The 15,575-nt window shown below is 42.0% G+C and overlaps 1 protein-coding gene across 3 annotated transcripts in view; it reads right to left on the bottom strand.

The window, feature by feature from the left end:
* Positions 1–1,708: 1,708 nt before the first annotated feature.
* acsl6 (acyl-CoA synthetase long chain family member 6) overlaps positions 1,709–15,575 on the bottom strand; it is a 66,893-nt gene continuing 53,026 nt past the window's right edge. For all 3 annotated transcript variants that reach the window (XM_080436573.1, XM_080436574.1, XM_080436575.1), the window contains 6 exons: positions 6,043–6,131; positions 5,715–5,831; positions 5,335–5,478; positions 4,126–4,227; positions 3,895–3,966; positions 1,709–3,322 (listed from right to left, as the gene is read on the bottom strand). In XM_080436573.1, coding sequence (XP_080292699.1) covers positions 3,182–3,322; positions 3,895–3,966; positions 4,126–4,227; positions 5,335–5,478; positions 5,715–5,831; positions 6,043–6,131 — 665 coding nt within the window. In that variant the 3' untranslated portion in view covers positions 1,709–3,181. The remainder of the gene's footprint in view (positions 3,323–3,894; positions 3,967–4,125; positions 4,228–5,334; positions 5,479–5,714; positions 5,832–6,042; positions 6,132–15,575) is intronic.

The raw sequence follows: 15,575 nt of genomic DNA, 5'->3' as shown, positions 1-15,575 counted from the left end.
AAATAGGTTTAAAGTGCTCAAGTGGCCTTTTCTTGGGCTTGTTTTCATAGACCTGGTTGCTTATTTCTCTCGCAACATCTGGCAACGCTGTTCATAACAGCGTGCACATGCTGCACACTCTCACACACACACACACACACACACACACACACACAGAGCTCGCTCTTGCTCTCACTCTCTGTCTGTCTGTCTGTCTCTCTCTCTCTCTCTCTGTACAATTCCTCTAAAATAAACAGCCCACCACCAGGCTCGCTCACTCTCTCATTTTGTTTTATATGTTAACTTAATACAGGACTGGACGGTAATATTGCGGTAGGGACTGTTTGTTGTGGTCAGATCCAGCGACGCTCCCCTGGCCACGGTGGCTGTAATGTGCTCTCATTGGCTGTAGCGTGGATCTCCTCGCAGACCCTTTCATAATGTATGATACTGTCCGATCTCCTGTCTGGGACAGAGCTGAATATCTAACATGGTAGTTATCTGAAAACGGTCGGAAAGCCGTCGCAGAGCGGATAATCGCGGCCACATCGTCTCGCGGAACCTTTCACACAGAGCGAGCATTATCTCGCAGATCAAAGGCCGATCTGCGTCAGATCGGGAGGTTTTGTCGGCGAGCGCCAAAAAATGTCGGCGACAGCAATCTCGGACCCAATCTCCTGCAGTGTGTACGGGCCTTTAGTGTCTGCAGCTCACCTGTCAGGAGCCCAGTGTCCACCTGTCCTGTCGCCACACGTTTACATTGGCAGCGACCACCACAGCATGCCGCTAATTGATCAAGTTCAAGTCGCTTTGCAGGTTGATCCGGTCTAGTTCTGCGGATACGGTAGGCGGGTGGGTTCTAGAACGGATCACACTTGTTAATTTGGAGGGGTGAAACCCGGCCTTTCCATGGGTAGGCTACTATGGAAGGATAAGGAAGACTGGGCACCTAGACATTGTCGGCACCTCAATGTTAAATTGGCTATTTATTCCAAAATGTTTAAAAAAAAGAACTGGAAAATGGCCCGAAGCAAGGTACATCATCATCAGACCTAAATTTACCTTTCAACTTCTTGTTTATGACCATATGACTGTTAGCCCACAGGTTTTGAAGCAATTTGTAGCAATCGTAGAAATATTAGGTCTTACAAATGTTCAAGGACGTTGAAATCATGTAAAGCCTACTTTACATTTCAGACCATGTTCCAAAGCATACATTTATTCTTTATTTTTTCACATTTTGGAAAAGATAACCAATTTAATATTGAGGAGCCCACAATGTTTAGGTGCCCAGACTGCCCATTCTTCCGGTTACCGCATGTGGAAAAGCCTTTTGATGTGAAAGCGTCCAGGAGCTGTCCATGACGGCACACTGTGACACCTAAATGAAATGCACCCAAAATGAACGTTAGGCTGTCCACATGACTGCTATTGGCCTAAAGTTATCAAACTTTTTAATTGCAAGGACAAACACCTTTAACTCTGAGAGTGTAGAAATGGAACCAAATGGAACCAAATGTTAAGCATAGCAAAAGCATACAAAACATCTAATCAACTAATACAATTCTTGGCCAAATAAGACCAAATCAACCTAACGATTACTCGATTAATCATGTATGAGCAGACAGCCCCACAACATTCTTCCATGATTTGACACAGCAAAAGTAAGAGGAACACAGCATTTCAACATCGCTGAAAGAAAGAAAAAAGCAACACAAAATTAAAATCATTCCAGAATATTTCTTTGTTTTATTTCAGTTCCCTCTTCCCAATCCCCAACCTCCCTCATCCCTATTGCTGCACTTTGTCATTACAAGGATATGGTTCTGATTCCATTTTACAGCAGAATAGATAAATAAATAGTACAATCCATCTCACTACACGCAAAAAAGGAAGAAAAAAAAAATCCAGTCAAACCGTTGCTTTAATAAATATGCTTACATCTAGGTGTCCTCATTTATGTACATCCACATTGTTTATGCTTTGGGACAGTAATCAACTTAAAAAGCCTATACATTACTCATTCTATGTGTAAACTCTGGGGGGAGGGGGGTCTTTTTTATATATATCTGAGTCCATGGTTGTTCTATCTTCCTTCAGTGAATGATGCTTGTAGGCCTTGACTACATTACAAAGCCTTGCACTAGCAGCAGTGGCTGTGGACGGCTTTAATACGACCTGCTCTTTAATGCCCACAAAGATTTTCTCATCTTCTTCAAGTCTCATCATGGTAAGGGCCCCAGCAATGCAGGGCAAACCGCATGCATTGCCCTGAGACCTGGATTTGCATTATTTCATTTATTTTCTTTTACCTGACAAACTCTAAGTGCAAAGATGGATGGAGAAAAGAAAGTAATGATCGTGTCGACAGTGGATTGTGCTAACTTTATGATCAGTACAACAGGCTGAGCCTTTTGAAGAGCATGCAGGCTAAACTGACCATCACAGCCATGTAGAGATGAATCTGAATAAATTAATACATTTATGAAAAAGAGTTGTAATTTGGTTGTAGCTCAATTTTTGCTTTGCCCAGGATGGAGGTCTACGGGCCACACGTTGATTAGTGGGTGAGGTGGAGAGTGCTATTCTCCCAACATTACAGCAAATTCGGACCCTCGAACAATGAGGGATCCCTGTTTTGGTCCATTGTCGACATTTGAGTTTGACACAAGTTCAATGCCCGCTCTATCAGTGGGTGATCAACGAAGCTAGGGAGATTTGTCAGTCCATGCGTCCTGGCACCGCTGTCAGCAGCTTATTTGATTGGTTTAGTGTCTACTGGTTGTCCATTGGGCTGTTACGTCCATTATTTCCAGCAGGTGTCAGCATTGTTACACATGTACACATCTCCCCGAGCTACAGTACAGACGAGGACATCACGCTCGCTGTTGTAAGACAGCAGGTTTCAAATTGTATTTGTTTGGAAGGGTTTAAACTGATGGAGGGCAGAAAAGAAGGGAGGTGGAAGGATGCATGGATTTCTTAACGTAAAAGTGTCAATGGGGTGCTGCTGCTCGGGATAGGGCATTTGTTTGTTTGGGTGGATTGCAGGTTGCAGCCCAGGCTCGCCTTGCTCTCAAAAAGCATTTAAAAGCTAAGATGCGTGTTCTTCATCGCATTAAGTTAATGGGTTGTATTAAGTTAATGGACAAAGAGGATCTTAGTATTAAGATGCTTGTTGGGAAACGGGATCCGCGAGTCTTCACATGGTGATGCTGCTATAGAGGTCCTCGATCTTGTCTTTGAAGAACTCCTTCAACTCAGGCCTCTTGGCCTTTAGCGTCGGGGTCAGGAGGCCATTTTGGATGGAGAACATCTCGTTGTAGATGTAGATGTTTTTCACCTTAAAAAGGGAAATAGCAAACAAATGCATGTGAAAGCGAATTCCATGAGATATGTAGCATACATTACACGTCCAAGACATGGAATAAGCATACAGTAGTCCAACACTAGAAGACTATCTAATGAGTCTCAGGAGATTTAGTTAAATTATGCGACAAATAATCTGTGTGGAAACATTTTCTCTGACGTTTATTGAGCTAGTGAATATTTGCTGAAAATCCATGAAGTGTTTCTTTAAAGAAAGATGCTTACCTGTTATTTTTTTCTGTGCATACATCATGCATGCATGCTCCTTAGTAATCATGCCATGTATTTTTCATATTCCAACATAAGCTTCCCCGTGCAACCACATTCTCCTACTGTTGGCCACTAAACAACGGCGACACAACTGCCTTGCTCAAGGGCACCATGATCAAATTTATTGAGGGTGGGAAGAACGCTACTCGTGAACTGCCCCTGCCCACATTCTGAGCTTGGGACGCTGAAAATCAGGAGTTTTTAATCCAGGTGATGTCAGAAAGCAGCATTCACTACTTTCTTTCTTTCTTTTTTAAAGCACTGTGCTTTACCTACCTGCTCAAAAGAGTGGAGGCCGCTAGCCTTGCCAAGGCGCACCAGGTCTTCAAGTATAGCCTTCTTCAGCACCTGCTCCAAACAACGGCACCAACAACAATGAAATTACAGCAAATACTTTATTTATAATGTATCAATAGTATCTGCAACTGCGTTTCGAGATGGATGTCAGACAATGAGAATGTTGGAACTAAAAACTTGTTGTGAGGTATGAAGTTGTTAGCCTCATACCGTATTTTTGCACAGGTCCTTGTAGGATCCTTGCATGCCTTTCTTCTTGGCCCATTCAGGCATGACCTCTGGATCTGGTACCACAATGCCCACCAAACAGGACTAGATGAGAGGGCCAGACAGGGGAAAAAAACGTTGGCAAAAAATGTTAGCATTGGTTCTCAAAGTGGGGTCTGGGGACTCCCTGGAGGGGGCTTCCAGGGGGTCCCCAATTAAATGATTGATAGTTAGGAGGAACCCACACGCTCTGCGCGCGAGCGTGCGCGCGCGTGTGTGTGTGTGTGTGTGTGTGTGTGTGTGTGTGTGTGTGTGTGTGTGTGTGTGTGTGTGTGTGTGTGTGTGTGTGTGTGTGTGTGTGTGTGTGTGTGTGTGTGTGTGTGTGTATGCGTGTCTTACGTGTGTCTAAGATGCTCCATTATCTCCCTGTGAGCAGAGATATGTATGTTCTACTACACATCAAGGTTTATGAGACACTTACACTGCATGTACTGTACGTGAGTCAGTTTGTATGTGTGCGTGCATGTGAGTGATCTTATGTGTGTGCGCGTGGCGTGTATCTGTGTGTGTGTCCTAGAAACCCCATGGTTCACCCAGAGGTCAAGATATATTTTACGATGCTGATGACAGAGAGTGATGAGTGTACTGTACGTGGGTGTGTCTAATTGGGATGTAACTCCAGGGGAGTGGGGCAGACTTACAGTATGACATATAATTGCGTAACCCACGCTGTAGATAATGTGCCAGATGTCCTTGGGGACTGACATTCCACAACAATAGATCATACTCTTTTTTTCTCTTGACACTAGAGATTAACTGCTGAGACCATGACCATGTCTTAGGCCAGTGATTTTCAACCCTAGTTTGATATGCATCAGGCCAGGAACCCTCATTTGATACTAGTTTTTTATCTTTGGGACCCCAATCTATACTGTAAAATCCTTCATGCTTATTTTAATGATCAATCAATCAATTGTATTCCACCTTGGATCAATGGAACTAACGTAGAATACTTTTTGTTTTACTATATTCATTGAATAATGTTACATTATCATTAAAATATGAGTATTTTGTCAATTATTTGAGAACCAGTGGTGTATAAAAAAGAGAGTACACATGCAACAGGTCTCACTGTGGAGAACTGACACACTAACTGCCTGGTAAGCTACCAGCGTGCCCCCACATACATGCTTTTTGTAAGAGTGGCCTCACCTGCAGGCTGTCTCCATGAACGTAGAGCTGAGACACAGGTTCACTCCTGATGTAGATGTTCTCAATCTTCTCAGGGGAGATGTACTCACCCTGCGCCAGCTTGAAAATGTGCTTCTTCCTGTCAATGATCTTCAGAGTGCCATTCTGGAGGAGAGGAGAGGAGAGGAGAGGAGAGGAGAGGAGAGGAGAGGAGAGGACGCGCTTTACGATTTGCATTACATTCACCTATTCACAAACATATTGACCCACTATTCACTAACGGCGGAGGAAACCATGCAGGAAGCCTTCTTATTAAGTATTTTTTTTATTGGCCCAAGACGGCACTATGCAATGTATACAATATATATGTTTAAAGTGGAGTGTGATGTGGCGATGCTTACCGGTAACCATTTCCCAATATCTCCTGTGTGGAGCCAGCCATCGGAGTCCAGCGTCTCAGCGGTCCGTTCCGGGTCTTTGAGGTAGCCCTTGAACACGTTTGGTCCTTTCACACACACCTGGTTGGTTGATTAGTAAGAGGAAGACAGACATAATGTCAGCAAAGTGGGCCACTGGTGTGAGGTCTCTGGTGAAATTAAATTCATACAGACATAATATCTAGATACGTACTTAGATATTTATATCAACAATATACAAACCCAAAAACAAAAACAAAGAAACAAGCAGATGTAAACATGTACACTGTACACTTATTCAGACCACACTCACCTCTCCCTCTCCCTTGGAAGCAAAGTAGTTCTTCTCAGCCACATCCACCAACTTTATGAGGTTACAGGGGAGTGGGGCCCCAACGTGACCTACACACAGTTAGAGAACAACAGACAATCATTACTGACTGAAACGGACAACATTTTTTAACACAACTTTATGTTGCCATTGAAGAATGCTTCACCATGGACAAATTCACTGTGTTACCCACTAATGTTCATATGACATATGGAGTGAATAGGGAGCAGTTATTTGACAATGCCTCATTTCATACAGTAACATTGCTGCATGTAAAAAAGGAAGAACATAATACACAACAGTAGGGGGAGATGTTAGCCAACATATGAGCAATGGCTGTAATTTATAGTGCCTGTGCATTCCCAATTCACACTTCCTGTCTGCACAACAGGCCTGTCTGTCTGTCTGTCTGTCTGTCTGTGTGTGTGTCCTACTGCTTGTATGTCAACAATAACTCAAACAGTTTTAACCACTTTCAACCTGGCATTTTCATGTCATTATAGGCTAAATTAATCTCCAAGCTCACAACTCGGTAGGTTGTGAGCTTGTAGATAGGTTGTTTTCGCCCTTCGTAATATGATGAAGTATCTATAGGGCTTAAAATGGTTAATCTGATCTGGGTCAGGCTTGGCAGGTGAGTTGGAGGTAGGGTCAGGACCGGTTGGATTTACTTATTCTTTTCTGAAATTGGTCAAGACTCAAGGTCACAGCACAGTGTTTGACCTCTTATTATTTTTGCTGAGGCTGAAATAAAAAATGACATCCTGTAATGGGAGAGCGTGGCTGAACGGATTTCTCTCTTAAATAATAACTTTATTTGTATAGCACTTTTCTAAACAGAAGTCACAAAGTGCTGCACAGAAAAATCACACATGAAAGGTAAAAAAGCAAGAAAAAATATTCACAATTTAAAAAGATGCTATTAGAAAGAGTTGATCAAGATTTATACTTATCCCATAACTCAAATTATGAGATGATATTTAAGGCGGTTAACCACTTGAACCCTATAGCGTCCCTATTCTGGCATATCATAACAGGCAAACATTCGGCAAAAATAGCAGATCTACAAGCCAGGCTATTTTTGGCAAAGAGATTTTGGTGAAGAGGGAGACAATGAGTGGGTAAAGTATAGACCCCAGGGGTAAGTGGTTGGTTAAGCTTTTCCATTTTGGGAATAAGCAGTGAATATTTCATTATTTCATCATTGCGGTAGCTTTTGAATTTGTTGAAAGGGTAGGCTATATAGTTGCGCATTGTCCTGGCACGATGCTGGAGGCATGCAGTATTGTTCAGCATTCCCAGTACATTTCAGCTGGGAATGCTCACAGTTTCTTTTAACTACAGCTGGCCCTGCCTCTCTGCATCATAAGTCTCATTGCTCAAACCGAAAAGAGGAACACAATTGCCAAACCTGATGTGAATGTGACACTTGTCTATAATACAACATTATATTGTCATACAATAGATCATCAATCATAAATGGCATTCCATACATATATTACATAACTGTGAGCAGTGATGGAAGAAGTAATCACATTTTACTCAAGTAAAAGTATCAATACTGTATTGCAGAAATAATCTGTTACAAATAAAAAGTGTACTTGAGTAAAAGTAGTGGCATCAAAATATATACCAGAAGTAGATATCTACAAAGTAACTAGTAATTAAAGTTGTCAAATAATTGTGGTGGAGTAAAAAGTACACTATTTGCCTCTGAGATGAAGTGGAGTAGAAGTGAAAGTATTGAAAATAGGAAATACTCCAGTAAAGAAAAAATACCTCAAAATGTTACTTAATTACAATACTTGAGTAAATGTACTTAGTTACTTTACACCACTGACTGTGAGCCACCAGCTTGTTTCATTTCACACTTTGAGCATAGGGATTCAAATAGGATTTATACTGGATTGACACACTAGCTTTCAATGGTTCCTAATCCCATTCTCTCTTTAGGAAGCAGTTTTATTGTAAGATGGTCCATTATATCTCTGTGAGCAGTGAGATTTATGAAACACTCACTCACTCTGCACGTGTGTGTGTGTGTGTGTGTGTGTGTGTGTGTGTGTGTGTGTGTGTGTGTGTGTGTGTGTGTGCGGCTGTGCGCGCGCGTGTGTGTGTGATCTTAAGATGCTCCAAAATCTCTCTGTGAGCAGAAGTATAGATACTACACGTCAAGGTTTATGCAATGTGGGAACCCATCGGCAAAAAAGAGGAAAATAATCTTAATCTGCCTTGAGAGGTTTATGAAACATTTACACAACCTGCATTGTATTGTAATTTTGCGTGCGTGTGTGTTAGTTTGAGATATATTATATATCATGCCGTTTCTAGAAATATTCAATTGGGGGCACGGTGGCGCAGTCGGTAGCGCTGTCGCCTCACAGCTAGAAGGTCCTGGGATCGATTCCCGCAGGGGACGCTGGGGGCGTGTTCTCTCCTCCGCGTCATCAGTGCCCACACCCTAGGTGGGGTTGGCGAAAGGGCCTTTCTGTGTGGAGTTTGCATGTTCTCCCCGTGTCTCCTAGGGTAGGTACCCTCACAAAAAACATGCAGTAATCCTGGTCACTATACTGCCTCCCCCTGGCCAGCCGGGGCGCCTGATGGAGGGGAAGGGAACTGGTTGGAATAACGTGTTCCTTCCACGCGCTACGTCCAACCAGGGAAACTCTCCCCTGTCAGGTGATAAGAAGGTCAGACGGCTCTCATGCATTGAAGGAGGCATGAGCTCGGCCCTGGCCTCCCTAGGTTGGCAGAGGGAAGGTAGTGCCCAGGATTACACGCTTAGGCATTGGCACTAGGGTGAAAAAATAGGGGTTACAAAATCGTGGGATAAAATTAAAAAAAAAAAAAAATATTCAATTAATACAGATTTTCTTTTTCTCTCAAAGCGATCAAGAGTCAAGGTCACGCCGCACAAGGTTTACTCCTATGTACTGTACAGCATTGGTTCTCAAACATTTTCATGTCAAGGACCCCTCAATTGTATGTATTTGGCCTCGAAGAATTGTGTTTTTTGGGGGGTTTCAAGATTTTTCAAAATGCTGTTCATCATTTTGCTGGGGACCCGCTGGAACCCCCTCAAGGCCCTCTGGGGATCCCCACACCCCACTTTGCCAACCACTGCTGTACAGTGGTGGACAGTAACAAAGTGCATTTATTTGAGTACTGTACTTAAGTAAATTTTTTGAGCATCTGTTCTTTACTCGAGTATTTGTATTTTTGGATAATTATAACTTTCACATTTCAAAGTATTGTATCCCATTTCTCAGAAGGGAAAACAATCCATTATGGATTGACCACTTACGCCCTATTTCAAATATAGTGAAAATAGTTACATCTGCTATTTTCATTATTATTACTACTTGATACTAGGACGGTGCCGGCCTAGTCGAGTTTCTTCCGTGACATTCTGTGTCATTTAATTGACTATGTTGCACAAACATTATGTCATGACACAAAAGAGGGTACATGTCATTTGAAAAAAAATTGTTACTGATAGCCTAGTTACTGATAGTACTCACGGAGCCCTGCCTATCACTCTGACAGACCTACCAGAGAAGACTAGAACCTATGCCTCCACCTCAGACCTCAGGATTTAGGAAACCCTGTGCCTCATCCTCGGGCCCGTTTTTGTATTTATTTTTTGATTCTCGGAATCTGTAACCCCATTCCCAATTGCCGTTTTTGGCACGTTCCATCAAGGGGTCATCTGAAGCCCATACCCCAAATCGGGGACAATTTGGTCGATCGCTCCGACAGCAGCTGAAGTCCTTGTCATGTCTGTCTGTCTATCAGTCCCTCATAGTACACACAACACCACTGACCACTTTCTTAACACACTGAGGATTAGCGCTATTAATTAAAAAGTACCAGAAGGTTTAAAAAAAAAATGGCAGTCTTGACTGAGGGGGCGCCCCTGTCCGCCGTGACACCGGGCCTGACCACTGCAGATAAGCAGAGCACATTATGTAAAAAACAGGAAATGCCGCCACCAGTTGATCTACAGCTAAACCATTCATCATGTCTCACTTCCCCCCACTCATCTGTCTTTTTGCCAGGGCTTTTTATTTTATTTTAATGTTTATAAAACGGGTCTTTTGTGGTTATAAAGAGAACGTCCACAGGGGTTTGAATAAAGCTGTATTCGCACAGTCACAAATCAACACATTTTAACGACAGGCTGTCAAGAGGCGTGAACAAAAACGCATCTCATTCCTGGATGCCGCTCTTAGATAGATAGATAGAACTTTATTGATCCCAAGGGAAATTCAGTTGTCAAAGCAGCACCGCAGTAAGAATGAAACCGAGATACAGGTAAGGATAGAGAACAAGTACAGAATAAGTCATAGGGGAGTACGAGTTAGAATAGATTTACAATATAAAAGACAGTATAAAGATGACTTAACATCTGACCTGGCCCTCTGCGCCTGGATTGGTCAGGTGTGCATAATGTATATAAGCCATCAGTAGATAAACTGATAAAAAGGACCTAAAGACTGACCTGGCCATCTGCACTTGGACTGACCGGGTTAGTATATAGGGTACAAACCATTTGCAGATATAAAGATAGGCATAAATATGATGTGGAATCTATTTCCAATAAAATGGGCATATAGTAGATATCGTATGTACGGAGTATCGATAGTAATATGGATAAACATGTAGTTAGATATAAAGAAAATATAGGCACAGGTATAATTTACAATGTATCACCAATAATACATGCATAATGTGGTTGGCATACTGTACTGTATGTACAGAGAGTCAACATCAGTATATCAACCAGTTGATCTGCATGTGAGCGTGCCCTTTCATCTGTAAAAGCAATGACTGATAAAGTCAATGCTTTCAGTGATCGGCAATGTCAACTACAGCCAGGCCGGCATACCACTCTAGCCAATATATCGGCCATTCTTGTCTCAATTGAGCCGATGTAGCCTGGTTCCAAATCTGCCATTGCAAAACAAAAATTGCCCTTGGCAGATTAGGTCTGGCCCCTCTCAATAGAGATTGTATTTCTCTCCCTCCGAAGTTGTGAGGGACCAATCAGGGCCCAGTATGCAAATATCGGGTGGGTTTATTACCAGAGGCATTTTTTTTATTTGCCCCTCGGAAATGCAGGTTCCACACAAAGATTCCAGACTAATATCTACGCAGTGATATTAGTCTGGCCCAGTGGTGTGTTCTAGATTTTTTTGGAGGGTATACTATGATTATTCCCTGCCTCCCACACGCACGGCATGTGCACATGCGCACGTCTATAATTAATTAAATGTAAAAAATGTGCACGCGCGCGACAGAAAAATTAAATGTAAACATTTTGCACACGCAATATGCTTTGTACTGATTTTCTAGTGTTTCTGATGTCACCTGAACTCAACCACTTCCGAGCTGCTTTTAGCCTTAGATGCAAGGATTGTTATAAATAGATGCTGATTAGGCTTATCAGATAGAACTGCTTCTTTTTTGGTGGTGGTCTTGGTCCCATCTTCGTTTCCAAGAGTCAGGAGCAGACTGAACTAAAAACCAACATTTCATTGCCTTTTATGCTGTGCTATGACGCGCATACGCGATGTAACACGAATACTAATGAAGTACTCTAATCACTGCCTGATTAGAGACTAGTACTTCATTAGTATTCGCGTCGTTGAGTTAATGTGTGAATTCCGTCTCAGCCATTACTTATCACCTCAAGAACAATAGCTACACACATGATAAGCCATCAACTCAGAGTTCATGGCTACACACATGCTGCCCCCCAGCCACTCCTGGGCTGGGCAGTAGCGTATCAGACCGTATCAGATACGCTGTTTTGAACAGTTTTTGGATGTAGACGGTGGCGACGAAAAAAAATCTACAGGGCATACTGCGTATACAGCGTACCACGGTAGAACACATCACTGGTCTGGCCATGCCAGGCTAGAGCCGATGTGCAGTGGTGGAAAAAGTAGTCAATTGCTTTTCTTAAGTAAAAGTATCAATACTGTAATGTAGAAATACTCAAAATTCAAAATTTACTTGAGTAAAAGTACAAAAGTATTGGCATCAAAATGTACTTAAAGTACCAAAAGTAAAAGTACTCATTATGCAGAATGTCCCATTTCAAGTTTTCAAATGTATAAAAATAATTTGAAAATAGCAGATCTACAAGCTCACAATGCGTCGCAACGCGGCCGAAATGTATGCAGAGCTGAAGTGGGTAATGTATGTTTTGTAATAATAATCAAAATCAACAAAGTAACTAGTAACTAAACTTTTCAAATACATGTAGTGGAGTAAAAGTACAATATTTGGATCTGAGATGTAGTGGAGTAGAAGTAGAAGTATTGGAAATTGGAAATACTCAAGTAAAATACTTGAGTAAAATACCTCAAAATTGTACTTAAGTAAATGTACTTAATTACTTTCCACCACTGCCGATGTGTTTAGATTTTTAACTACGGCATCCATTTTTCCTATTTGGGGTATGTCAATTTTGGGCATGATCGACATTATAGGTCAATATAATTATTCAAAGGTTTTCAAACAAAAAATAGCAGATCTACAAGCTCACAACATGTCAAATAGTGACACATTGTGATCTTGTAGATCTGCTATTTGTGAAAAGGTTTGAATAGGGCTTAAGTAGTTAGATAAAATAAAGTTGAGTTCATGTGTATTTTATATTTACTTGTTTGCTCATAAGTTAAATGTTCTGGAAAATCACCGGTAATCGGTGGTGTAGGACTCTACAAAACAGAACGCTGGCATTGGTCGGCGTCTAATGTAAATTGTTTATAACATAACATTATTGTTTATAACAAACAATGATTGCTTTGCATGTGGGTCAAGAGGTAGTACAGTTTCCTTCGAATGCTTCATGAACTTTGCTCAGGGCTCCTTCACCTACAGTATGCCATAAAAGTGAGTGTAATCATCACACAGTGGTTCTATGACACTAGAAACTGGAGGGAGGGGAGGGGGGGCTTGAAACTAATGTTATTACTATAACAGCCACTGCATTCAAGTAAACAGAAGAGACACACACACCCGGGGGGGATAAAACAGTAAATTTTATCGGAGAAGAAGGCTCTCATGGAAAAACTGGTGATCCACCTCTACAGATGTCTTGTTTTTTTAAGTAGCACACAGTGCCCATCCAGCGGAACAACAAGTAATGGTAGGCTAAGTGGTAGGCTGGAATATCAGTGTCTGGTGTGGTATCATATTACACCAACTACCTTAAACACTTCACCCTGGTATCCCTATTTTTGGCATGTCCTTATAGACAATGTTCAAAAATGTTCACAAGTAACAAAAAAAAACAATCTATAACTATTTTCACCGCACAGCACCTTTGTACAACTTAGTACAAAATAGGAATTAAGTGGTTAATAAATGCTACGGCTGAAACATTTTGAAGAACTAAAGAGGAAGCCTATTTGCTGCGTGTGCATACTGACATTCCAGCAGACCGATACAAAACAGTACATGACAATGTCTGTGCATGTTTGTTTGTTAGGGATTAGTATCAAGGTACAACCTTGTTGATTTAGGCCTTTGCTGTAATTATCAGTAGGAAAAATGTTGCCAAACACAACGCCTGTTTCTCTGTCCCTATTGTGTCGCTCTCTCTCACTCTCTACGCAAAATCTCTCTTCCCCCTTCACTCTCTCTCTATGCCCCCTGCCCCACATTCTCTCTCTCTATTTCTTCCTCTATCTCTCTCTCTATCATTTCCTGTCTTTCTCACTCACAGTCCCCTTCTTCCCCTTTGTGTGTGTGTGTGTGTGTGTGTGTGTGTGTGTGTGTGTGTGTGTGTGTGTGTGTGTGTGTGTGTGTGTGTGTGTGTGTGTGTGTGTGTGTGTGTGTGTGTGTGTGTGTGTGTGTGTGTGTGTGTGTGTGTGTGTGCGCGTGCGTGTGCGTGTGCGTGTGTGTGCACACCCGTACATGCGGGCGTGCATGTGTGCCTGTGTGCATGTACTGTATGTGGACCTATCGCCAAGAGTCCAGCATGACAGTGTCTGTGAATTATGACAAATACCAGCTGACCTGGTGACCACATTGGGGGGTTAGCAACACGTGCTCTTAACCAGAGCGACTTGCAAAGTGCAAGGTAATGCCATGAACATCTTGTCAAACAGTAACAGGGTAAGCGTTCAACGAATATTAGAGCAATAGCAGAACATGGATTTGCATCCAAATTTGTAGACAACACACCTAGCATCGATCTAAATAGCATACCTAGGATTTATCTCGACAGCTCATGTAGCATCAATCCAAATAGCATACGTACCATTTGTCTTACTATAACACACCTACAGTACCATCGATCTAGATACCATACCTAACGTTTATCTTAAAAGCACACCTAGCGTCTATCTACACTACAGTAAATAGCTGATGAGCAGGAAGTGCATCAGATAGTGTAGGTATGAGACAATAGTACCCATGCAGGCCAGGGTAGGAGAGTTGACTGTGTGACCACTTGCACTGAGACGGATTGACACATAATGCGGTACACAGTCACGTTCGTGAACTGTAGTTTGAAAGTGTGCCAGTCCACACAGTGATCACAGCTGGCCCACAATGAACACAACTGCCCCACAACCTATGTTGATTTGTATTATTGCTTATCTGAAAAATCACCCATTGGGGGCTTGTGAAACATGTGCGTGACAAGACAACATTTCTTTCTTCCTTTTTTTTTGGTCAATCAAGTCCTTTTCTGGGTGGGATTTAGACATGAAATCAAAAAGAGGAAATTGGGCGATGTAGCGAAGCATTACTTTGCTGATTTTATTTAGCTTTTTCTGCCTTTATTTGATAGTATACAGTAGGCTGACAGGAAATGGGGAGAGAGAGATGGGGAGTGGCATGCAGCAAAGGTCGTCTAGATCGGGATTCGAAACCGCGACATGCTGTCAGGCGGCATTAGCAGCAGCCTAGGTGCCTGGACCGCTACGCCAGCCGCCCGGGCAGCAAGGCATTACTAACGAGTTTAATAATGTCATGAACAGAAAACAGAAACAACAACAACAACATACTGTATCAAGTTTGCTCGGATACCACGCAGAAGATACTAGTACTGTGAGACTAGCTCTGAAACCTAAGCCCGAGGGTTACTTCTGTTATTTAAAGATATAATTAAAGACTAACTGAGCGAGCTTATAATTAAGCACCAAACAACAAACAAGCATAATATTGTCCCGAAGGAACATTTAAATGCTGTTAAATAGGCATGTAACGATTCACTCAACTCACAATACGATTCGAATCATGATACTAGGTCCACGCTACAAATTTTCAAGATTTTTTTAACACTAAATAATTTTCCAGAATTTTTTTTTCCTCTTACACATTTTTTTTTTTTTTTTACAATAAGGGCTGGCAAAGTTCGCTTGGGTGGGGGAGTGATTTGGGGGGCGTGGCCAAGATTCACCATGTTGGTTGGGTCACTACCAGTCTATAGACCCATCCAACAGGGTACACTACTATATAGCTTGTACACACAGCGGCACATCCAATGAATTACA

The sequence above is a fragment of the Gymnoscopelus braueri genome, assembly GCF_963280865.1.
Source record: "Gymnoscopelus braueri genome assembly, chromosome: 8".
NCBI lineage: Eukaryota > Metazoa > Chordata > Actinopteri > Myctophiformes > Myctophidae > Gymnoscopelus > Gymnoscopelus braueri.
The sequence above is the reverse complement of the archived record's forward strand: the minus strand, read 5'-3'. Positions and strand labels throughout refer to the sequence as shown.